General features: G+C 42.8%; 1 protein-coding gene across 4 annotated transcripts in view; it reads left to right on the top strand.

The window, feature by feature from the left end:
• DOCK2 (dedicator of cytokinesis 2) overlaps positions 1 to 25,442 on the top strand; it is a 707,149-nt gene that overhangs the window by 593,738 nt on the left and 87,969 nt on the right. For all 4 annotated transcript variants that reach the window (XM_083181781.1, XM_083181779.1, XM_083181780.1 and 1 more), the window contains exons 42-43: positions 4,094 to 4,175; positions 9,808 to 9,892. In XM_083181781.1, the coding sequence (XP_083037907.1) occupies positions 4,094 to 4,175; positions 9,808 to 9,892 (167 nt within the window). The remainder of the gene's footprint in view (positions 1 to 4,093; positions 4,176 to 9,807; positions 9,893 to 25,442) is intronic.

Genomic DNA, 25,442 nt, shown 5'->3' with positions numbered 1-25,442 from the left:
GCACTGTGCCCCTCCTGGAGAGGGTCATGTTGGGAGGTATGTGATTGGCTTTACAATGTCAGTAAATTGACCTCATGATCATTCATTAGTAAAGACGTATATACTATACAATTGTATTTGTATTTAGTGTAAAGCAATTTCACCTTGCAAATAAACATATATTGAATTAGTTCCCATTGTCCAGCACTGTGATAAGCAAAGCAAACCTTCACATTGTGCACTTAATCACCAAATACTTCATTGAATGCAATTTTATTGTATATTCAGTATGATTTATTAAGCCTGAGCAAAGACTAATTGAGCAAATAGTAAAAGCATACACATTCTAATTTAATTATTCAAGGCGGTCTCTAGTGAGTTGTCCCTCAGCTTCATAATGGCGATGGAAAGCAATTATTTTGTGTTTGTTACCCAAAGGAAAAAGATAACATCTCAGTAACACTTGTTTGGTACATAAGGTTATAATATTGTTCACCTCTTGTAGTACTAATCTTTCTGGGCTTACAGACTGCTAAACATCAGTAATTCTGGCCTATTAAATCTACACTGTAATGCTACTGCTGTATATATATATATATATATATATATATATATATATATATATATATCAGAGAAAAAAAGAGAGCGCCAGAAGTTTCCACCACCTTTAGTGCAGTGAATGTGTCAAATTAACAAATAATCAGAACATTTTTGAAAAAATGACAAATTTTATTAAAACATATGTAGGAAAACGTGTGGTGTCTCAGTTCTTTTGAAGACAGTAACAACCCAACGCGTTTCGTCTTTAGAAAGACTTCATCAGGGGTTTAAAAAGACACTGCAAGTGGTAAAAACATATCAAGTATAAATATTCCTGTATCCAAAATAGCTGTTCAAATACAGTATCCATGGTTACAAACATTGTGTACATACCGATCAGGAATATATGAAGATGCCTCAAATATTTTCACATTATATGGTGAAATTCAATTAAAAGATAGAGGTCGCAATCTAGAGGATCAAAGTACAAAGGTAGTATGAGATGGGTGGAGGGGGAGGAGAGTACGTGTGAAAGGTATTTTAGATAATGGATATGGGAAATGTTTTCCTGAGGGAACATATACCCAAGAAAATATTTACCTTAAATAGGTGTTATAACAGGATAAGGGATTTTAAACATCCATATATGATGGGGCTGTTGTTGGTCCCATACTTTTCTAGATATACAGAATCTGTTAAGAGGAGGGTATAATTTTAAATGGGACGGCAGAGAAATTAGTGATCTAGAGTTTATGGACGGAGGCAAGATGAAATTACCTTCACAAAGTAGTCAGAACAGTATGGGACCAACAACAGCCCCATCATATATGGATGTTTAAAATCCCTTATCCTGTTATAACACCTATTTAAGGTAAATATTTTCTTGGGTATATGTTCCCTCAGGAAAACATTTCCCATATCCATTATCTAAAATACCTTTCACACGTACTCTCCTCCCCCTCCACCCATCTCATACTACCTTTGTACTTTGATCCTCTAGATTGCGACCTCTATCTTTTAATTGAATTTCACCATATAATGTGAAAATATTTGAGGCATCTTCATATATTCCTGATCGGTATGTACACAATGTTTGTAACCATGGATACTGTATTTGAACAGCTATTTTGGATACAGGAATATTTATACTTGATATGTTTTTACCACTTGCAGTGTCTTTTTAAACCCCTGATGAAGTCTTTCTAAAGACGAAACGCGTTGGGTTGTTACTGTCTTCAAAAGAACTGAGACACCACACGTTTTCCTACATATGTTTTAATAAAATTTGTCATTTTTTCAAAAATGTTCTGATTATTTGTTAATTTGACACATTCACTGCACTAAAGGTGGTGGAAACTTCTGGCGCTCTCTTTTTTTCTCTGCTATTCTACCTATTGTCTCCCACTAACAGGGGAGTCTCTTTAGAGCAGCAGCCTTCTGTGTGGCGCGACTAGAGTCACTCCTAGTTGTGATATATATATATATATATATATATATATATATATATATATTGAGCTGGAGTGGTCAGGTGCTGATAGCTGCCTGGAGATATTCAATTGGCCCTCATGAAAAGTGGGGAAGTCTCCCAGCCAGATGGCACCTGCCGCAGGCCTTCGTGTATCACTGACAGATGGGCGGCGATGATGCAATTCACAGTGAATTACGTCATGGTGGCCCCACCCCCTACCTCACGATACCTGCAATCTCAGTCTGCAATTACTTGATTTTGTCTAATTGTCCCCCTGTTCTGCACCCTCTCGTCACGTCTTAGAATGTCTCACTACTGTATGCCTTGCTGAGCTAAGTGCCTCCCAAATATACCAAAATATCGACAAGTATGCTCTGATTAGACCCCATAGTCACATCCAATCAGCTCCTAACTGCCAGCAGAGGCTTTCACGGGGTGCAGTTTACTTGGCCTTACAAGGTGACCTGCGACAGACAGCCTAAGGTAGGTTAGACTTGCTCAGGCTGCAGCTACAGTGGGGCAACGCAACCATCTTAAACTGAGATCACATTGCAGTTTAATGCTTATTCAAATGCAGGCAGAAGGTGGCATCTACAAATGTCTGTCTATTATATATCAATTATCTATCAATTTATATAAATCATACACATAATGTAATTAATGATGCCGGCATCTGCGGGTCACTTCAGGCTGATCTGCTCCCCCTCAGTGCTCCACTCTTTCCTGTCCCATTATGCTCCTTCCGTCCCTTTATGATGACCTAATTTCAATATAACAAAAAAAAAAAAAGTAGGTATAAAATATACAGGGCCCCCATCAGGGGGTACTGAGGGTACAACTGTCCCAGGTCCAGCCACTCTGGGGAGGGCCCTGGCTGTTCTGTTGCACCCTCTCCCCAGCCAATGGTCCCCCACGGCCTGCTTCCTGGCAGCCACCTACATTTACAGCGGCAGGCCGCGGGTTGTCCTCTGTTGCAGCCCGCTGCGGGCCGCCCGCCAGCCTTCTGTCACATGCCAGTACAGCAGCCTGCAGAGGAGCCGCCGTCTGGAAGAGCAATGAATTGCAACACTGTCTACAAGACGAGAAAGGTGATTTTCAAACAGCTTGGGAGGGAGGTTACGGGGGCCCCAGGCCCTACCTATTCTGACAGCCCCATTTCCCATAATTTCTGTTGGCAGCCCTGAAAATATATAATACATTTGGTGCACATATATGGAATCTACCACCTGTTTTATATACAGTATTGAGAGAGAGAGCCATTACACAATACAACGGGCAGCGCTGAAGTTGCCTTCCCGTGTGTTCCACCCCCTCCCTTGTCTTACGCATTGTCTCTTGGGACTGGGAGAGATGTCATGATGTCTCTCACAGTCCAGTTCCATACCCAAAGTGCCCTGCATGAGGAGCTGTTGGGCAGACAGTGCAGAACTGAGCAGAAGAAGCACTAACTAAGCTGCCTGCTATCACTTGTAGTTCAACTCTGCATGCCAGGACTGCCTGTCCTGGGCATACATCAAATGTTATGTTTTAAAAAGGGTACTTCTGTGGTGTAACATGTATAAGGGGCTCTAATGTGTGGCATAGCATAGCATATATAACTAACTTTTATAAGGGGTACTACTATGTGGCATAATGTGTTTAAAGGTTCACTTCTGTGTCATTTGACTTTACATTGACTTACATTGCAGTGTAATGTGATAGATAGATAGATAGATAGATAGATAGATAGGATGCCTTTCAAAAAGTTCTATAAGGCCCTTGTATAATAATATAAGTAGTGTAAATCATGAAAACCCAACATAAAATATATGTAGTGACACTTTCTTTGAAACGGAGCTGCTTTATATGGGCCCATAATGGTGCACTAGTATTTTTGGCATAGTTTCCCACTGTTGCAATTTAAGAGGCTAAATTGCGTCAAATTGTTTCAGATAATCCAAGCAAACCAGAAGCCCCTATGCATATACTGTATTGGCTCTCGCAATTGGACTGGTGAGATGGGGGTGGGAATGGCTGTGCAATCTCGGGGTGAGCAGCATTTTCTTTTTTCAATGTTTTAAGAAAGTGGGATCACCGGTCTTTGTGCCTTAACCGATTCATTTATAGATATTCAGTGTTTCACAGTGCAGCCTGTGCTGGAGGCACAACCCCGGTTTAATAATAAGCCCGTACCTGATCAGATTATAAAGTAAGTATTGCTATTTAACCTTTAAGCACACACTTAAGGGTGAATTTACTAAGTTGGGAGTTCTATTGAAGATGGGATGTGGATCATAGCAACCAATCAGATTCTACTTACAGTATTAATTTAGCACCTTCTAGAACAGGGCTGGGCAACACCGGCCCTCCAGATGTTGATGAACTACACATCCCAGCATGCCTTGCATCAGTTTCAGCATGGCCACATAGCAAAATTAATGCAAAGTAGTAAAAAAATGTAGTTCATTAACATCTGGAGGGCCGGTGTTGCCCAGCCCTGTTCTAGAAGATAATAGAAAGAATCAAGCCTTGCAAATGAATCCCGCTTGTGAATGGGTGGCGCCAGCTAACCATTCGCAAAATGGAGTTAGGGTGACTCGCAAGGATGCGATTTCGCATCCGAGCGAGTCAACCAGAATAAGGACCTTTGTGTACAGTGGGAACACTAGATTGTTCTTAAACCCATATTTTCCATTGCTCTTAGCAGTCCAAGTGGATGCAGAGGGGAACATTTACTAAAGCTTCTAAAAATGAAAAGCGGTGATTTTGCCCATAGCAACCAATCACACCCTGTCTTTCATTTCTCTATTGCATCCTAAAGAATGACAGACACGATCTGATTGGTTGCTATGGGCAACATCACTTTTTTACATTTTTAGAAGCTTTAGTAAATTTACCTCAGAATCTGTATATGATCTAAGGGCCCAATTCATACTTGTATGCAAACCCAATGGTTTTGAAATCTGATTTTTTTGTAAATATTTTTGACAAAGTAAATATTCATTCAATTGCAAATAATGATCACCAGTGTCAATTTGTTCATTCTTATAACTTTACTCACCAAGAAAATGCAAATGGCAGAAATATAACCAATTTTCAATGAGGGCAAGTTGGGCAAATAAAGGGCACATCTAGCCCAGAGGCCTTCAATGTGATAATTATATCTACTGTAGTACCACTGTGATTTCTAGCTGTATATCTATATTTCTCGTTATGAGATGTTCAGATTAGTGGGAATACCACACCAAGACAGTGAGATCCAGGGACGTGCGGTGAGGTAAATGGCTCAAGAGTCCCTGGTAAGTGCCTCACCTGCCTCACCCCACCGCACGCCACTGGTGAGATCACTGCAAATAATACTACATTGAAGGCCGTGAGTTGTCTGAGAGATAGAAGCGGAAATAGAGGAATGTTTACAAAGAATATTTTTTGATGAATAGTCCTCCAAAAGTGTTCTGAGGCTCTCTCGGACAGATGGAAAAGCACAAAGTCCTTTATACGTGCAGGTCGTCACTAATTTGCATTCACATAAAACCATGTTTCTGCCACCTGATGAGAATTTACAATAATCAAATTCTTTAAATGTTAACAAGTGTATTACAATTATAAACAGTGAGATCATCAAGCATGTATAAATGAATGCATACTCAGTCATCAGTGCAGACTGTACAAATGTTGATAGTGAAGGTCATTGGAACACATCTAATTCCTATTCTGCAGTACAATCTGTCTTGGATGTGAGCAGTGCATTGTCCCCTGTGCTGCACTGAATTATTAACTGAGATTTCCTGTACTGGCGGTAATAGAGTTTGATTTCAGACCAACAAAATCTGTGTGTGTGTGGAGTTTATTTGTTCTCCATGTGTTTGAGTAGAGTTTAACCGGGTGTTAGTGGCTGCTTGTCACACTCCAAATAAATTATATTGGTAGGTATTTTGGCAAAAAAAATAAATGAACCCTAGTATACATTTATGTATATACATTCTACGGTTTAATATATACTGTAGATCAGTGAGATCCTAGTATACATATATATACATGTATACTAGGGTTCATATATAGATCAGTGAGATCTGCACGGATCTCAGTGATCCGTGCATGCTTCATGTAAATGAGCTTTTGGCTGCCGGCAAACACAGCAGTCAAATACTGTACATATACACCATTATATAGCTACAAAAAAGGCCAACAAAATTCTGGCATGTATTAAGAGGGGAATGGAAACTAGGGACTCAAGGGTAATTATGCCACTATATAAAGCATTGGTGAGACCTCACCTCGAGTACGGAGTGCAGTTCTGTGCCCCACACTATAAAAAGGACATCATAGAATTAGAAAAAGTCCAAAGGCGAGCAACAAAGCTTATTAGGGGAATGGAGAATTTAAGCTACGGGGAGAGATTAAGCAATTTGGGACTATTTACATTAGAAAAGAGACGTTTAAGGGGGGACATGCTCAACATGTACAAGTATATTAAGGGCCAATATAAGGAACTGTCACACACCCTCTTTTCTACTAGAAAGGAATCTAGGACACGAGGGCATGAGTATAGATTAGAAGAAAAAAGATTTCATTCAGCTAGTAGAAAGAATTTCTTTACGGTCAGAACAGTCAAACTCTGGAACTCTCTTCCCAGAGAGGTGGTAACGGCTGGCTCATTAAATGCGTTCAAGGCAAAGTTGGACAAACATTTACTGGAGAAAAACATCCATGGGTACAAATAAGAAATATAATTTGTCTGTAAAATATCAGAACCTACCAAATCAGCAATGGATATCTATACCAGGTTGAACTAGATGGACGCAAGTCTTTTTTCAGCCTTACCTACTATGTAACTATGTAACCATTGAAAAACACGATTAACTAAAACACGAGAACATAGTAAATTCCCGCAATTTAGTGTTAAAAAGCACCCGTGTCTGATCGATATCACCCATGTTTGGTCTCAAACATTCTTAATAAATGTAGCCATACTTTAGCACAGGTCACTTAATAAGTATATTAGTTGTTGTGATCTAATCATCTGTGCTCAGGCATCTATATCTCTAAAACCTCTATTGTTAGTTTGCCCTGAGGACTGGTATTGGGAAACTTAGGGGTATAGGTATTTTGCATTAATTTATAGAATTCATATGTAATATCGGCAGAAATATTGTATTGGAAATGCGTTGAGTGGGTTAATGCTTCAAAGTCTCCATTACTTGTCAGAGTATTGTGTACCAGGAAAATAATATACAGCCAATCCCTTTACTGTAGGCCTATGGTAGAGGATATCAAGATAACCTTCAATTCCAATTGCAACAATATAATTATTCTTTACTAGGAAACCCAATGAATTACAGTGTTTGTCATCCTTGCCAACATGCTTGTGTTTGAGGTACACTGTATACTATATTGTACCCTAAATTTATTTAATTAATTAATATTAGTTCCATCTGGAGTCCACACTGACCATGGATTCTCTACCCCTCCCACCACCGCCACCACCCAATATAGCACAGTATGATGTTACTGCCCTAATGTGAGGATACTGTGGCATAATATGGGGGCACTGGGATAATGTAGGTACACTTGCATATAATATGGGGATGCTGCATGGCATTATGTGGGGAACGAAGATATTTAATATTGGGACAGGTGGCATGATATAGGAATACTGGCATAATTTAAAGACACTGTGGAAGATCGGGCCATTGTGTGGCATATTAGGGGGACACTGCGTGGCATAATGTAATTTTCTGTAAGAAGTCTATAGTTTTGTCAATGCCTTGCCCTGAGTGACAAAAATTCTAGTTTCGGCCCTTTGCAAGCACAAGGAGACTATACAAGGTCCAGAGAGTGGGGTCTAGTGAATGCCAAACCCCTCACCACAGTGTTGTGAGACAGTAATGTTATCCATTTGTGCTGGATAGATTTACAGAATCAGCAATAAAACCACTATGGGGTAGATGTATGAAGCAGTGATAAGGTCCCCCCCCCCCCATGGAGGTGAGTGGCATCGGCGGTGGCCGCAACTCCCCCCGCCTCCGGAGCAACTAGGCGGTCGCCGCCGAATCCCCCGATCACCCTCCCTACCCCTGGAATTACTTAGCGGCGCGGTCGCTGGATCACCCACCCCCCTGCCTCCTGGGAAATTACACCCCCTGCCAACCCCCCCAACACCACCACCACCCCTTCCCCAGAACACCACGGCCGCCTGCCGCCGCAATCACCGGCACAACTCCCCGTACAGCAGCCGCAAAATTATAGATGCAAATTATAGATGTTACTTCAGTGCTGATTGGTTGCCATTGCCCACTTCTCATATGGCTCACTTTCCCTCCCTATCATTGCTTCCTACATCTACCCCTATGTGCCCAATCCTCCCCAAGATATGGTGGCTGCAGGCAATCTTCCTATGCTAGCAGCACAAATGAAGACATGCAACCATTTAAACTGTAGGAAAATGCTTATATTGTAGCTGAGATTTCGTATTTACATTGCACATTTTCAACCTATTAACATATTAGTAAATTGGGTATTTCTTTTCTTTCACGGCACCAGCATGGCGCCGCGCGTCAGAGTCCCCTAGCGGGGCTCGCTTCGTTTGCCCACGCTGCGGGCTCGGTGGCTCGCTACGCTCGCCACGCTCATTAAAATCAACTCCATGCCAACATGGATAGTGGAGGTATGAACTATCCATGTTGGCATGGCGTTAACTTCGTTTATTTTACTTAGTTTGTGGCGAGCGTAACCCGGAAGTAGCGCGGCGCCATGCTGGCGCCGTGAAAGTAGAGAAGTACCGTAAATTGTACAGCCGCTGACCGTAATACTGCGCTACAATATTCAACATGCTATATACATTCCCATACAAAAATCATATAGTTTCTATGTTACACACCCACCTGATGGGATTGTGATGATTACTCAATATGTGTTGACATTGTCGGTAGCGTAATTATAAATACGGTATTCTGACGCGGTGTAATGTTTGGGATATTGTAACTCTGTCAAACTGTCATGTTATAGGCCGGTTTTGTGGAAAATGGCGATTAGGAGCTGATTGGCTGGGCCTTGATCACACTCTATCACCCTCGCATTTATCTCTTTTCAATTCTTAACACCTATTCCCCATGTATTCCATGTGGTTATTATGCTGATCAGCTGACGAATTATCTTAATGGTAACTGTAAAATTATATGTTCCTTTAAAAATGAATCGGCCACAATTTGAGGACAGCTTAGGTTGTGAAACTCTCCTGAGTGTCTTTATGATTACCGTCCTATGGTCTATTTCTCGAGCACGTCTCTTTCCCATCCCTAACGGTCCGTTTACCATTTTTGGATCCATTCCTAACCTAGGAAGCCACTATAATATTGATGACTGCATGGAAATGATCATGCAGTGGCAGGATATTTTACATATCAATTAAAGTACTGTAACATAAGACAAAATTATTATACACTTCCATTCTGAAGGACATTAAAGCAGTGATGGGCATAGATTTAAGTATATGCTAATTGATTTTCTATAGCTGCACATATAACTGGATGAACACAAGGCTGTAAAATCATCATTTTGGGTTTTATGGGTAGCTGTAAGTAGTGATATTGGCTAAAATGTATAAAAGTAAGAACAATGAGTGTAGACATTATCTTATGACTTAATCTATCGTATCAGCTTTCTAGGTGGACACTTTCAATTCATTTGCATACACTTTGCCTGTAAAGTAGAGTATGTAGAAATGTGGATTTATGGCACTGACTCAACCTTAAAACACTTTTGTGGCATATAATATCGCCCGAGAGATGGAGATTATGTTCTGCTGTTCATTTTGCCTGATTATCCTTTATATCTTTCAGCTTTTACAAGTCAAATTACGTACAGAGATTCCACTACTCCAGACCTGTGAAGAAGGGGTCCATTGATCCTGAGAATGAGTTTGCTGTGAGTATATTCTGCAGGGGATATTGTATGTGTTTACTAGTGAAAGTAATTATGCCACTACCATTGATTTTCTTCTGAGACGAACAGTCCAAAATAATAAATATGTAGAAACTGCAAAAATAAATCACTCTATAAACATACAGCCAATGTGAATTGCCAATAAGTTCAATCAAATAAAGGCTCTGGTTCACTCGCAAAGGCAAATTCCTTCTTAATTGGACAAAACCATGTGCACTGCAGGGGAGGCACAGTGGCGCACGCGGGGGGGTCTGAGGACCGAGAACCCCCCCCCCCCCCCCCGACGGACCAGATTTTTATGGTGCTGCTAGAGTCGCTGGTAGAGGATTCAGTGCAGGAAAGCAGCGCAATTCAGGAGAGGCGCTCTCCGTACTCTGCATCCCCACTGCCGTACGCCTGTGTTAACTACCTGACAGGGCAGCTACGGAAGCTCTGTCCAGCAGCTGATGATGATGTCCTCTCCCTCTCAGCTGCTGCAGCACAGGCAGGAGGGGTTTCTGCGCATAGTCACAGCCTGACTCTCCCTCCACACAGGCTGGTGCTGCATGACATCCTCCCTGCTACAATACTTCTGTTCCTGCTCATGCTATGAGGCAAGGAACTCTACTCCCTGCACTCGTGTTACTCAGTGACACTGCAACCCAGCACAAAGCAGTGTGTGCTGGGCAGAAGAGAAGAGATGCAGCTGCTGCTGTCACTTAAGGGGAGTGGGCCCAGGGCCCCCACTGGGCCCTTCCATCAGACTTTGGCCTGGGTAATTTGTACCCCCTACCCCTTTCTCTCGGCACCCCTGATAATACCACACAGTAATGCCCCTTACACATGACACACATTATTAATGTCCTTATAACCATAATGCCCCTTACACATTATGCCAACCTTTATTAATGCCCTTCATACACATAATGACACACATAATGCCCCTTACACATAATTGGACATTATTAATGCCCTTATACACATGACACACATAATGCCCCTTACACATATGTTGCACATTATTAATGCCCTTATACACATGACACACATAATGCCTGTTACACATATGTCGCACATTATTAATGCATTTATACATGACACACATAATGCCCCTTACACATATGCCGAACACTATTGCACAACCAACCCACCTGCACACAGCACTCGCACAGCCGCTAATACGGTGACCTCTGCCTCGGCTTGGATACAGATGTTTCCTCATACATCTTGCCTCAATAGGCCTTTCAGCTCCTGGCCAGTTCTGCTAACAGTGGGTGCCTTTTTTGCGGAAAATTCATCTTATTTGCTTTGTTATGTGACCAGGACACATAAGGAGCTTCCAATGATTAAAATTATATGCAGCAATCCTATAGTCTGTGTGCTACTGTGGCTGTACCTGCATACGGAATGCTATGTTACAGTGATTTCCATGAATATACTATTTCATATGCAGGTACAGCCTCACTCACACACAGAATATAGGCATGCTGCATATCATTTTAATCAGCAGAAGCTGCTAATGCCCATAGGCATTCCAAATGCCCTAGGCAATTGCCTAGTTTGCCTATGCCTAAGGCCGGCTCTGCTCAGCCTCTCCCTCTCTACATGCTGCTGCATGGAGCCAGGCAACCACACCAGTGAGTATTAACCCACTCACACCTTGGTTATACAGCATAGCATATAGGGCGGGATGTATTCATATACATCGCCACCCTTCGTCACGCCCCCGCCGCGATGCCAGCGCATACAGTATGTACTAACATATGCGGCTGGCATCGGGGCGCGGTGTACCTGTACTGTGGTGTGCGGGGGGCTCCGTCACCTCCCAGCCACCTACTGCTCCCCTGCAGCCGGGACAGCTCAGCGTGGCTGTCCCTGGCGCCTCCTCCCCCCCCTGCAGCCGGAAGGACATCCAGCTGCCTTGCTAAGGGGAGGAAGGGCTTACCTTCTGGGGTCGAGGAGGACCTGCAAGAAGGTAAGCTAGAGGGAGGGGGAGAGGGGGGTCGGTGAGACGGCGGGGTGGCAAAGGAGGCGGCAGGGTTGTGGCGGAGGCAGCTTGTTACAAAAAGAAGTCCATAGGCTTTTATAGGGTATCGCCACCCAAAGGTGGCGATACCCTACTATGCGGTATCGGTGCAGCCAGGTTTTAATACATAGGAAAATGCGGTAAAACGGGGGTTTTACCACATTTTCAGCTTAATACATCCAGTAGTTACAAGTGTGCATTTTAATTTTGTTTCCACGAGAGCTAAACATTGTGTGTATGTGATATATAACAACACACTGCCCAATATATGCAACCACTGTTACTGCTGGCTGCTGCTGGGCAAGTCTGAAGGAAGCAGCACCAACAGTATGAAGAGTGGCGTCTCCTCCCTTGGGGGCTCTACCTGACACAGGGTGAGATGTACCAAGCCTTCAAAAGTGATAAAATGGAGAGTGATAAACCAACAACCAATCAGCTCCTATCTGTCATTTTTCAAACACAGCCTGTGACATGGCAGGAAGGAGTTGATTGGCTGGTGGTTTATCACTCTCCATTTTATCACTTTTCAAGCTTAGTACATTTGGCCCACAGTGCGTAACAGGGGCCTCTAGCTGGTGCAGTATGTAAAGTGGGCTCTACCTGGGTCAGTGTGTAATGGAGGCTTTACCTGGGTCAGTGTGTGACGGGGGCTTTACCTGGGTCAGTGTGTAACCGGGGCTTTACCTGGGTCAGTGTGTAACGGGACTCTACATGGGTCAATGTGTAATATGGGCTCTACTTGGGGCATTGTGTAACGTGGCTCTACCTTGGGCAGTGTGTAATGGGGGCTCTACCTTGTGCAGTTTGTAATGGAGGCTCTACCTGGGGCAGTGTGTGACGGGGCTCTACCTGAGGTAGTGTGTAATGGAGGCTTTACCTGGGGCAATGTGTAATGGAGGCTCTACCTGGGGCAGTGTGTAATGGGGCTTTACCTGGGGTAGTGTGTAATGGGGCTATACCTGGGTGAGTGTGTAACGGGGCTTTACCTGGCACAGTATGTAACAACAATTCTACCTGGCACAATGTAGGGGCACCAAACTGAGATTTTGTTTTGGCCCCCCTAACCAAAAAATATTCTGACGCCCCTGTTTACACCAGTAGCAGAAGCTGCTGTCAGCAAGTACAGCAATGGTTGGGGAGGCGAACTCTTGTAAGCGGCAGGAGACGCAGGACCTCTGCACGGGCGCTGCAACAACTGCGCTCTCAGCAGCGGCGCAGGAGGCCGGCAGCAGCTCAGAAATGGCTTGAGGGGTATGCAGCCACTGCACTCTCAGCAGCGTCTTGGGAGGCAGGCGATGCCTCTGGTGGCAGGCAGCGGCATGGGAGAGTCTCGGGAGGTGGAAACAGTGGGCCTTATTCTAGTTCACTCTTTCTGACAAAATCTTTCTTAGACGGACAAAACCATGTGCACTGCAGGTGGGGCAGATGTTACTTGTCTAGAGAGAATTAGATTTGGGTGGGGTTTTACTGCAAAGTGAGATCTATATTGTAGTGTAAAAATAAAGCAGCCAGTATTTCCCCTGCACAGAAACAAAATAACTCACCCAAATGTAACTCTCTCTGCACAAGTTACATCTGCCCCACCTGCAGTGCAGCATGGTTTTGTCCATTTGAGAAGGAGTTTGCCTTTGCGAGTGAACCAGAATAAGGACCGAACTGTATACAGTACTTGTATGTAATATGGTTTATGTCATGTGTTCTGTGCATACATGTAACAGAAGCTAGCAAATAATGTTCTTACTAATGCATATTATTTCTACTGGATTTGTTTTAGAAACATTCTGTCTACTATAATAATATAAGAAAAAAGAATTATTGCTATAAAATTATCTGTTTCTTAATTAGACATGATAACGTATGTATATATGATGTATTTACAAGAGAGAGGGGAACTTTCTAAAGGCTCTGGAAGTATAAGCTTTGTTGGACAGGCAGTACTAATAAATGCTGGGCATTAGGACCCCGATAGGTCCGAGTACATATAGAGAGACGTGAACACGACTTGATGTGCTACTGCACATGTGCAGATTGAGCCATCTTATGCTGTGTTACAGTGTCACAGTATGGCGCACACATGTACAGTTTTTAAGAGACCATAGCTGCAAGACCTTGTGGTTGATTCCACTGCCAGTTACCCGTTTATTACCACAGTGTTCAGTGTAACGTTTGTATTTCCGCCGCAGCCACAAAAACTGCCACTTATCCGAAATTTTGCTTTGCATGCCTACTACATGAGATCAACCCACCCCCCCCCCCCCCCCCACCCTGCTTGACTGATATGACAGTCACATTTCACATCTGCTCTACCCTACATCCACGTATCCACAATGAGGCACTCCTACAGCAAATCCACCACACTTGACCAGACCCTGCTCATGGTGTCTTTGTGTATATAAAATATACAAGTGCATAATGTTAAATGCTTGCTCTCAATAACAGAACTGGCAAAGGGTTCTTTGGGCACCATTATAAAGTCATACCCACCACAATGTCTGCTTCATTCCCAGTCAGAGAGCACACAATAAGGCAGAGTACTGAGGGCATTAGTTACAAACTGGCACATTAGTTTGAGTTATGTACACACATTCATTTTATCCCCATTTTCAAATCAAATAACAGCAAGATAAAGTTGATATGAAACTTTAAGTTTGTATTTTAAAGCACATTTTGTCCCCTGTGTTGTACATGAAATGAACCTGTCTGCATTCAGTATGTTATTTATGTGTTCCCTCCAAATCTGCACAGTGTCATCTGGCATAATTTATATTGTGGTTCTTTCCTGCTGTTCTATCTCTCTCTTTTTTTAATAGTGTGAATAGGGTACTTACAGGAGATGTGGGGAAAGTTGAACTATAGTTTACTTTCAACAAATAATCTGCTTGGGTGATTGATTTGCTCACTAATATATATTATACTGTACAGATGGAGCCGCCATCCATAGGCGAATCTAGAATTATGGTAATGGGTGGTCCCAGATCTAGACACAATAGCAGGGGGACCTTTATGCGGCGTAGCCGCGTGCCAAAAGGGGGCGTGGCCTCATGGGAAGGAGGCGTGGCATCACAAAAAGAGGTGTGGTATTACACTTTAGACCATACACAGTAATGCCCATTAAACATTTTAGCAAACTCCGTAATACCCATTACACATAAAGCCACACGCCGTAATGTCAATTACACATAAGGCCACACACCATAATGCCCATTACACATTGTGCCACACATCATGATGCCCATTACATACTATATAACAAACCGTAATGCCCATTACATATTTGTCACATAAGTGCTGCTTACCTACATGCTCATTGCTAGGGGGTTCTTGCTTGATGGCACCATAGTACCCATTACACATGATGCCGCACACCAAAGTACCCATTATACATGATGCCGTGCACCATAGTACCCATTACACATGATGCAGCACACATAATGCCCCTTACACATGATTCTGCACACATAATGCCGCTTACACATGATGCTGTACACCTTAATGCCCCTTACACATTAAGCCACACATTATGCGTAATGCCCCCACATACCACCACTTGTAGCGTCCCTTAAGCGATGCCCCCAAAAGTGCCACTTACTGTAAATTTGTATATGAGCCTTCACTGCTGCTGTAGGGAGAGATAGAGAGCGGTGCAGCAGCTTCTATGGGGAGCAGGGCACGCTCCCACTGCCCAACTGGTGTCCTGTTGTTGTGCGTGACGTCGGGGTAGCACGCCGGGCGCCGGCACCACATGATTAAAGGGGGGCGGGCTGAGGTGAAAGCGGGGAGAAGAATTGGAGCAGAAGCTGCAGGGGTGACAGTCATTGACAGCTGGGCAGAGAGCAGGGGGCTGCCCAGCTGTATTCAGAGCACTGCAGGTCACGGCTCTTTGAAATAATACCCCTTTCACAACAGGAAATGCAGGGATTTACCTGGCAATATGGTCCCAGGATCATGCAGGGACATTCCCAGGCTGACACCTTATACACCAGCCTAGTCCCTGCATTTTCTGGTGTGAGGGGGAAAGACAACGACTGCCCTCTCCCTACCCTCATTTAACCAACCAGCTATATATTCGGAGCCAACTGACCCATTTACGAGACCAGTATCATATTGAAGAACTTTTGAGTTGGCTTTGAATGATTTTGGTCCTGTGAAACTGGGCTGTTTGGTTCCAGAGAAATCTGCCCTCAAAGAACATAAACAGTCATGAAATTACATTTAAGAAATGAAAAAAAAAATGGTTTAACCTCAATATCCCTGGAACCAATTAACCCATATGGATCCAGCCTGGTATCAGATTGAAGGCCCAGCGATTTGGGTTCGACTGAGATCAACCTCCAGCTTCAGTGATGCCGAAGGGGGAACTGGCAGCCGTTGAACTGGGTGGGGGTCGGAAATTAGCGGGTCCCATGTTATCCTATAGGGAAAACGTTCCAGCTTTGCCTGGCAGTATCTCCGGTTCCCAGGGGACTAGGGACATAGGGCTGGGCTCGTTGGAAAGCCCCATCCCTCAGCTACAAAATTGACTAATGGGTGGTCCTGTGCACCCCGGACCACCCCCTAGATTCACCTATGCTGCCATCATTCAGCGGGGGTCTGGCAGTCAGCTCAAAAACTGGGATGTGCGTGCGTGTTAGATGCTCGCGCTTCCCAGTCAGATGGAGTGCCTCTTTGCCGGCGATCGCCTGCAGAGGCATTCTGGCGAATGCTGGCACTGGCTGAGAGGCGCTCCATCTGTAGTTCCGCTAAAAATGCTGCCATTTTTCTTAATGATTACTTTCAATGAACAGTCATACACACAGTATTATTAATAGAGACAGGATTATATGCATTTGCATATTTGCATATGCATTTGCATATTTTGCCCATTCTCACTGGTTATTGCATATGTTACCTAAAATCTAGTGATGGTGCATATTTTAGGCCCTGCCCCCTTTCCACCCGCCAGTCACAGCACTGCTTTGCCCTGCTGCTGCTGGCCAGGTAGTGTTAGAGTGTGCAGGCTGGGGCAATATGTGCGCAGTGTGGGGAACCTTGGATGTACGATATGTCTGACACTGCTCTAGGCTGCCAATTCATGTTGATAAAAGTCAGTTGGGGCAGATGCCATTACAAAGCTCCTGAACCTTTGCCTGCCCCTGGCCTGGGACTTACACCAAGAGACAGACTTTTGCAGCAGAGGAGGTGGGCAGAAGGGTTGTGACATCACGCGTCGCGGAGGAAATGCAGTGTCACAGTGAGTATGCGGCGCAGGGAGGAACCCTTCCACTGTGCCGCCCTCACACACTATGCTGACATTGGATCCATCAGCGCTGGAGATGAGGGTCCGTGTAGTTGATGCCTTAAGAGCCTAGGATGCTGCAGTCTGCTATAGCAGCCAGGGAGAAAAAAATCCTGTGTACAGCACTAGACATCTGCAGATGCTGTGGGCCTATTTTTGAGGTTTATTTGCAACTAATTGTTTGCTGATTTTTAAATAAATAAGTTAAAAATTACTTTTTTTTATTATTTAATGTAGCATATTTTAACACTTTCATGCATATTTTAGGTATTTTTCATGCATATTTGCATGCATATTTCAAGCTTTTTCTGTTGCATATAATCCTGTCTCTAATTATTAATAATGTGGGCTGTTACAGTTTTCATTATAAACTGTACAAGCCGATACCCATTATTTATTTATTTTTCAATCCAGAGGGGTTCTTTTTTCCTGCAGTATTCCAAATAGAAATGACACAAGTAATGCCAATAGATGGACCCTACTTGACCTCATTTGGCCTCAGAGCTAAAGAAAGAGGTGTCACTTTGCAAATAGCCAATAAGAAACTGCTAGACTGTGCGTTAGGTCATCATTATCACATAGTTAAATCAAACCTATTACTTCTTCTTTACTTTTTAGTAGTTAGTAATACCCCTTTTACACCAAAACGCCGGGTCGTACCCGGCTTTTTTAGACCCAGGTTCAAGCCGGTTGCGGCCCGGCGTTTAGTGCAATTTACACCGGGCGGACAGCCCGGCCCGCACCCGCCCCCCCCCCGTGCTTGGAGATGACAGGATGATGTCATCTCCAAGCGCCAATCACCGCCGCTGCCGGACCGGAACGCTGCTGGGGGCAGCCCAGCACTAAGGTAAGCTGCTAGGCTGCCCCCAGTCCCCGCACACACTCCCCCCGCCGTCGCACAGGAGGTGAATGGATGCCGCACACAGGCATCCGTTCACCTCCCTCCCCCGCCGCCGCTGCTGTCTGCAGGGTATAGCAGACAGCAGCGCCGGCTGTCAGTGTCAGGCTGACAACCCGTCCAACCTGCGGACGCTGCGGTCCGCAGGTTGGACGTTCCCCATTCATGTAAATGGGAGCCGGGTCATCCGACCCGGCGTTCCCATTTACACCGCCCTCTACCCAGGTCCTAGCCGTGTTCTACCCAGGTCAGGACCTGGGTAGAAGTCCCGTGTAAAGGGACACGGCGTTAGGGATTTACACCGCCGAAGATCCGGGTCTGACCCGCCACTGACCCAGATTTTTCGGCGGTGTAAAAGGGGTATTAGTTGACTCAACTAGCTGGAGAGTACACTGCAATGTTATCAACGATTGTTAAACTCAACCCTTCCTCATACAAGGTTGTTACAGATATATGGTGAAACTTAGGTTGCAGTAAATATAAAAATAATTATAAATGTAAAAGTAATAATAATATTAGAAATAATAATAATAATCTATATATATGTCTACCCCACCCAAATCTAATTCTCTCTGCACAAGTAACATCTGCCCCACCTGTAGTGCACATGGTTTTGTCCATCTAAGAAGGATTTTGTCAGAGTGAACTAGAATAAGGCCCATAGTAACATAGTAATTAAGGTTGAAAAAAGATGTTAGTCCATCAAGATGAACCTATTTGACTAGTCACTACTGACTTGAATAAGTAATTCCTATAGGATTCACATAGTGGCCAAAAATGTATCCAGTTTTGATTTAAATTCATTAACAGTAGTTGCTGTAATCACCCCCACCGGCAATGTGTTCCAGAATGCTACTGCTCTAATGGTCAAGAATCCTCTTCTTAATTCAGTACGGAATTTATTTTCCTCAAGCCTCAGTACATGCCTGTATGTCCTATGTATAGGCCTGTTAGTGAGCAAATCATGTCCCAGTTCCATATGATTCCCAATCCTGAACATACTAATCATATCACCTCTCAACCTCTGTTTATCCAGTGAAAACATATTCAGCCTGGTTAACCTATCTTTGTATTCTAGTGATTTGAGACCTTTTACTAGTTAAGTCACCCTTCTCTGTACCTGTTCCAATTCATTTGTGTCAGCCAGCCTTTAGAATCACCAGATCTCCTGGCGGACAGGAGCTCCATTGCGCCCCCATCAGCATGGCAATGGGGAGTGGATTCCCTGCCCATCTCTGCTTCAGGGAGATGGGCAGGGCAAATGGGGAGTGCAGGCAAGCAGCCATGATATATATATATATATATATGTAGACAGTATTACCCGGCACGGCCTCCTTGTAGACAGCTGCGTGGGTGCCCGCACTAAGAAGTCATATAGAGTACAGTGTGGGGTGCGGCACTCCAAGAATACAGGATTCAATTTGGTATCTGCATTTTAATAGCAGTCAGCAACGTTTCAACGCCCCTGCGGCGTTGTCATCAGGCTATACACAATAAGAATAAAAAGTACACATACCTTTATAGAAACACCCGGTGGAAGACACGCCAGCCGGAGGCCATCCCGACGCCGTCTCAGTGGCGCACATCTGTGACGTCAGCGGCAACCTCCGTCCTAACGTGAAAAGAGATTGGAGTGTTCCCGTCACCAAGGGAACATACATACACAAAAACACAACGTACAGCACATACATATAGACGGAGAAAAGAGTCCTATTGCCCTAGAGGGAATAGGAAGTAGGTATTAGGAACAGTGCAAGTACAGAAGCAGGTAAAGGCAGGATCTGAGAATCAGCACAAGCAAGTAGAAATTAATTCATTATAACAAAACAGAGATCCCGGAATGTTCATTTAGTCCATAAGGGGATACTGTGCCGAGTTTTATAATCCATTTGGCCTCACAACGAAGTAAGGCTGCTCCTCTATCACCTCCACGCTTGGATGTAGGAATATGGTCAATCATCCGATATTTGATTGACGTGATGCTGTGTTTATGACTGGCAAAGTGACGTGCCACGGGTTGTTCGCTCACTCCGGTATCAAGTGCTTTCTTCATGGCTGACCGGTGGGCAGCCATCCTCTCTTTAAAGCTACGTTCCGTCTTGCCTATATAAGACAGTCCACATGGGCATATAATTTGGTATACCGTGTACTGGGTATTACACGATAACGTATGCCGGATGTATAGCGATTTGCCTGTAAGTGGGTGTTTGAATTCCGGGCCAGGGATGAGATACTGGCAGGGATGAGATAATCAGCAGCACCTGGAGTTTCCTGATATAAGGGTTTCCAGGGCAGAATCACCTTGCTCTTGATGGTGGAATAGCTACCCAAGTGATAGGCTGGGGGCATTTTATCATAGGGACCATTGAAGCCTTTCATGTGTCTTTATGCTACTGCCCGTTATACCGACTGCATATGGATTTAACTTGCTATACTGTTGTGACCTGCTGTTAAAAATAAATTAAAAAATTCTTTATCTGAGTCTCCATATATGTGAACCTTGTCACACTATATATATATATATATATATATATATATATATATATATATATATATATATATATATATATGCTCACTGTGATCCGGCACTCTGCAGTCCCCCTGGACTTACTTGCCCTGGTGCCCTCAAGAAGGACTGGCTCATCCCAACAATAGGAATATGTTGTGTGGCAAACGGCACTCAGAGTCTGGCAATGGCAGTGTAGAAAGTAGAAAACTTGCTTTTATTAAAGACTTCAACGTTTCGGGGAGCTGGTCCCCTTCGTCAGGATGACGAATGCAAGTTTTCTACTTTCTACACTGCCATTGCCAGACTCTGAGTGCCGCTTGCCACACAACGTATTCCTATATATATATAGATATAGATATAGATATATATATATCTATATATACATATATATAGATATATAGATATATATATATATATCTATATATATATATATATATATATATATAGTTATATATATATATATATATATATATTGGGCCTTATTTTAGTTCACTCTTTCTGACAAAATCCTTCTTAGATGGGCAAAACCATGTGCACTGCAGGTGGGGCAGATGTAACTTGTGCAGATATAATTAGATTTGGGTGGGGTTTTACTTCAAAGTGAGATCTATATTGCAGTGTAAAAATAAAGCAGCCAGTATTTTCCCTTCACAGAAACAAAATAACTCACCCAAATCTAATTCTCTCTGCACATTTTACATCTGCCCCCCTGCAGTGCACATGGTTTTGTCCATCTAAGAAGGATTTTGTCAGAAAGAGTGAACCAAAATAAGGCCCATAGTGTGTTGTGCACAAAAAAGTGCTGCCCCTTACTTAGTGAGAACCAGTAAGCGTACAGTGATAATAGTGAAAAAATTGAAACACTCCAGAATATATACAGTGTCAGCAAAGGTCATCAGATTGTAATAATGTCCATAGGAATATATATATACTAGATACAGTATATATATATATATATATATATATATATATATATATATATATATTAGAAAAGGGCTGCTCTTTACACATCCCAGTAACCCTATTATTAATCACACTGACACTTTATGCAAATATGTAACTTTAAATTCGCACTACATAATAAAATGTCCTATTCGGATAATACTTTAATTAACTCCCAACCTAAATTATCACTTAATAAATAATTTTACAGAACATTAAAATATATAATTGAATCTTGTAATTAATGCAACTAGCAGAAGACCACTAAACGCAAAGTTGATTGATATAAGAGAGGCAATTATAGCCTTCACAATTAAAACCTCTAAATGTTTTAAAGATTTATTGTATTTACAGCTGTGCGGTTCATTGTATGCATACAAAGAATGAGAGAATCATTTATATCATTCATAGTGTTTTAGTTTGGACCCAAAACGAAGCATCAGACTTTAGTTACGGTGTCAATAACAAGCTGAGAGTATTATACTGGGGTATTATGCCAAAGCCCTGCCCCTGAGGAGCAAAATCCCTGTCTGCGGGTACTAAAAATTCCATATACTGTAGATTTGCTGAGTTATTATTTTTGTTTGTTTGTTTAAGCCTATTACTGAAGACATTTATACTTTCAACAAAGCCAAATGTATTTGTGATTTAAAACACTTTCTTATAAGCCCAAGATTGGTATTTACTATACAATTAGAAAGAACTTAATATAAATGAAACTTTTAAGTGCCCTCACTGAAATGACACATCTATTATTTGTAAGCCAGAGAGAGAGCTATTAAGGCATTTGCATTGTCCCCTATTCCCATGCTCAATAAAGCTTTCTGCTGTTTGTTCTTAATATTCTTTTTTTTTTTTAACAGAGATGTATAATGTGCAGTAAACAGTAATTGCTTCTTTATCCTAAGTAGTTACAAAAATGCTCCTTTAGTACATATCTCAGACCACTGGCTGTATAAGCAGAGAAGTTAAACTGTAATATGGGCCCTCAGATGTGCTTTAAATGTGATCACATTAATGATTAATGCATTCAGTGCCAATATGTGATGTAGTGGAGCAAATGCATCTTGCTGCCCATACAGCCTGCAGGATGTGGGGGGTTATTTTGGTTCACTCCTTCTGGCAAATTTCTTCTTAAATGGACAAAACCATGTGCACTGCAAGGGGGGCAGATGTAAAATGTGCAGAGAGATTTAGATTTGGGTGAGTTATTTTGTTTCTGTGCAGGGAAAATACTGTCTGCTTTATTTTTACACTACAATACAGATATCACTTTGAAGTAAACCCCACCCAAATCTAACTCTCTCTGCACAAGTAACATCTACCCCACCTGCAGTGCACATGGGGCCTTATTCAGATCTTAGCTCAGTAAGAAGGTAAGCCCGTGGAGGGGGAGAGCAGGGATCGGCAAGGAGGCAGGGTTGCGACGGAGGCAGCGAAAAGAAGCCCATAGGCTTCTATAGGGTATCACCACACAAAGGGTGGCGATACCCTGGCCGGCGAAATCGATGCGGCCGGGTAATAGTGCCTAGGACAATGCGGTAAAACTAGGATTTTACCGTATTTTCCCCTTAGTACATCCCACTCTATACATGTTACATTTGCCCCACCTGCAGCGCACATGGTTTTGCCCATTTTCCAAACAAATTTGTATTGAGCTCAGATCTGAATAAGGCCCATGGTTTTGTCCATTTGAGAAGGAACTTGCCAGAAGGAATGAACCAGAATAACCCCCATGGCCAGGTTAAAAAAAATCCCAGCTACATTTTCCTATGAACAAATAAAGACAACAAAGTCTAATCAGGCCACTATCAAATTCTGCTCTGCAGTACTGTGCTTTGTTATCTCTCAGTGAAGTTTTGTTTATAACACTCTGATGACTTAACTAATTTCATATATTAACTCGGAAAGCTCTGCAGGCCTTTGTGGTGTGCCAACAAACTGTAAAGCCATCAGCTTGGCTGTCAAGGCAGCAGTCGTCATTAGCAGATAGCTGTCCCCAGAATCAATGGAATTGGACAGTCTCATTAAGTGGTTTAGATAGAGGAAGCAGCTGATGGCTGAACGTATTTTACACATCTTTGTGAGATCCGTGAGATATAATACAGGTTGAGTATCCCTTATGCAAAATGCTCGGGACCAGGAGAATTTTGGATAACGGATTATTCCGTATTTCGGAATATTTTAATATTTAAATGATGTTTTTTGAAGTATCTTGCATTTATGCTGTATAGCAACATAAAATACACACATATATATTTTATTACCACATAAAATACACACAAATATATTTTATTTGTTCAAAAAACAAGGTTTCAAAACATGAAACAAAATGTGTGTACTATCTCAGATACTGAATTTGAATGTCAAGCAATAATTTTCTTGTACATATATAGTGCTAGTTACATATCATGTCCTCAGTAGTGCTGTTACAGATGTCCCCAGTGAGTTTTTAGCAAAAAAATATTTTTTCTTTACTTTCTGGAATGTATGGTTTTCGGAATAATTCGGATAACGGATATTCGGATACGGGATACTCGACCTGTACAAGGTAAAATCTAAATTTCAGCTGCTCGCGGCCTGTCCGCTTCACTTTAAACCGACGTATCGAAACTTGACAACTGCAATTAGTTTTGCAACCACCAATAATCTTTTCTATTGTCAAGTTCATAAAAAAAGGTATTTTTCATTTACTTTGTTTATAACACTCTACTCACTCAGAAAGGATTGAAATTCTAGGTAAAATGTATTGTATTGAGAGAAGAGCTTTACACTAGATTTTTATTATGTTACGAAGTCATCCGGGGAGTAATGTGGTTATTCTTATTAAATTTCCTTGCCGGACAATAAATATCAATAAGAGCTGTCGCATACAGTTTATGACAGCCGGGCTTATTGCTAAATGGGAAGAGATAAAACAATATAATTTATATACATATGTATGCGTTCCTCATACCAGTTATTGTGGTGCTCATATAAATCTTAATTGTATCCCCAGTTGGCGTTGAGGAATTGCACTGCAGGTGTGAGAGAACTTGCACTTTGTTACTGCCAAATTGTGTGTAAAAACATTGTTGCAGACTGTCATCTTTGAGGACTGTAGCTGAAACATGTGTAAATGGCATTTCTAAATAATGTTTGTCTACCAAGACTTGAAATTCATATGACAAGAACAAAAAGTAGTAGTAGAAGAACGATTACATTGAAATGAATAAATCTATCTGTTCCTTGAACCTAGCTTATCAATCATCCTTAGGTAGTAAATGAGCATATTTCAAGTAGGATAAAATGTGCACTACCATATGTAAAACATATAAAAGCAAACATACACTAGTGGCGCACGCAGGGGGGGTTTCTGAGTACCTGTAACCCCCCGACCGACTGTTATGTGCGCAGGAGATGGCAGTGGCAGTGGGGAGCTGCAGGCCAGGCACTCGGCAGTGGTGAGGATGGAGGTCGCTGTTCAGCGGCAGCCGCAGCCCGCTGAAAGTGCTCAGTGTCACTGACTCCCTGCTCCCATGGCAGCCAGTGTATTGCCTCCTCACAGGCAAGTTACCACGCTTCACCGCCCCTCTTGTGGCCGTAAGCAGAGACGTGGGGGTTACTTCCGTCTGACCCGGACATACTGTACCTAGCCAGCCGACAATATTTTGAGAAAAACGGCTGCGTGCCCGCAATGTACAATGCCGGGCGCTCTCAGTTTCAACATTCTCCCTGCACAGCAGCTCCCTTTCTTGTGCATGAAGTGCCCAGCTCCACCTCCTACCCGGGGCCCTGCAGGTAGTGAGCTGCGCAGCAGCGTGCAGGGGATGAAGAGTGCTGCTACCTGCATTCCAGAGATCCAGACAAAAGCCACATAAAAAGCCCAAAGAAGTAGGTTGAAAGTGTTTAGTGTGTGTGAAT

The sequence above is a fragment of the Crinia signifera genome, chromosome 4 (genome assembly GCF_055691185.1).
Source record: "Crinia signifera chromosome 4, ASM5569118v1, whole genome shotgun sequence".
NCBI classification, from domain to species: Eukaryota; Metazoa; Chordata; class Amphibia; order Anura; family Myobatrachidae; genus Crinia; species Crinia signifera.
This window is presented reverse-complemented; position numbering and strand designations above follow the sequence as displayed.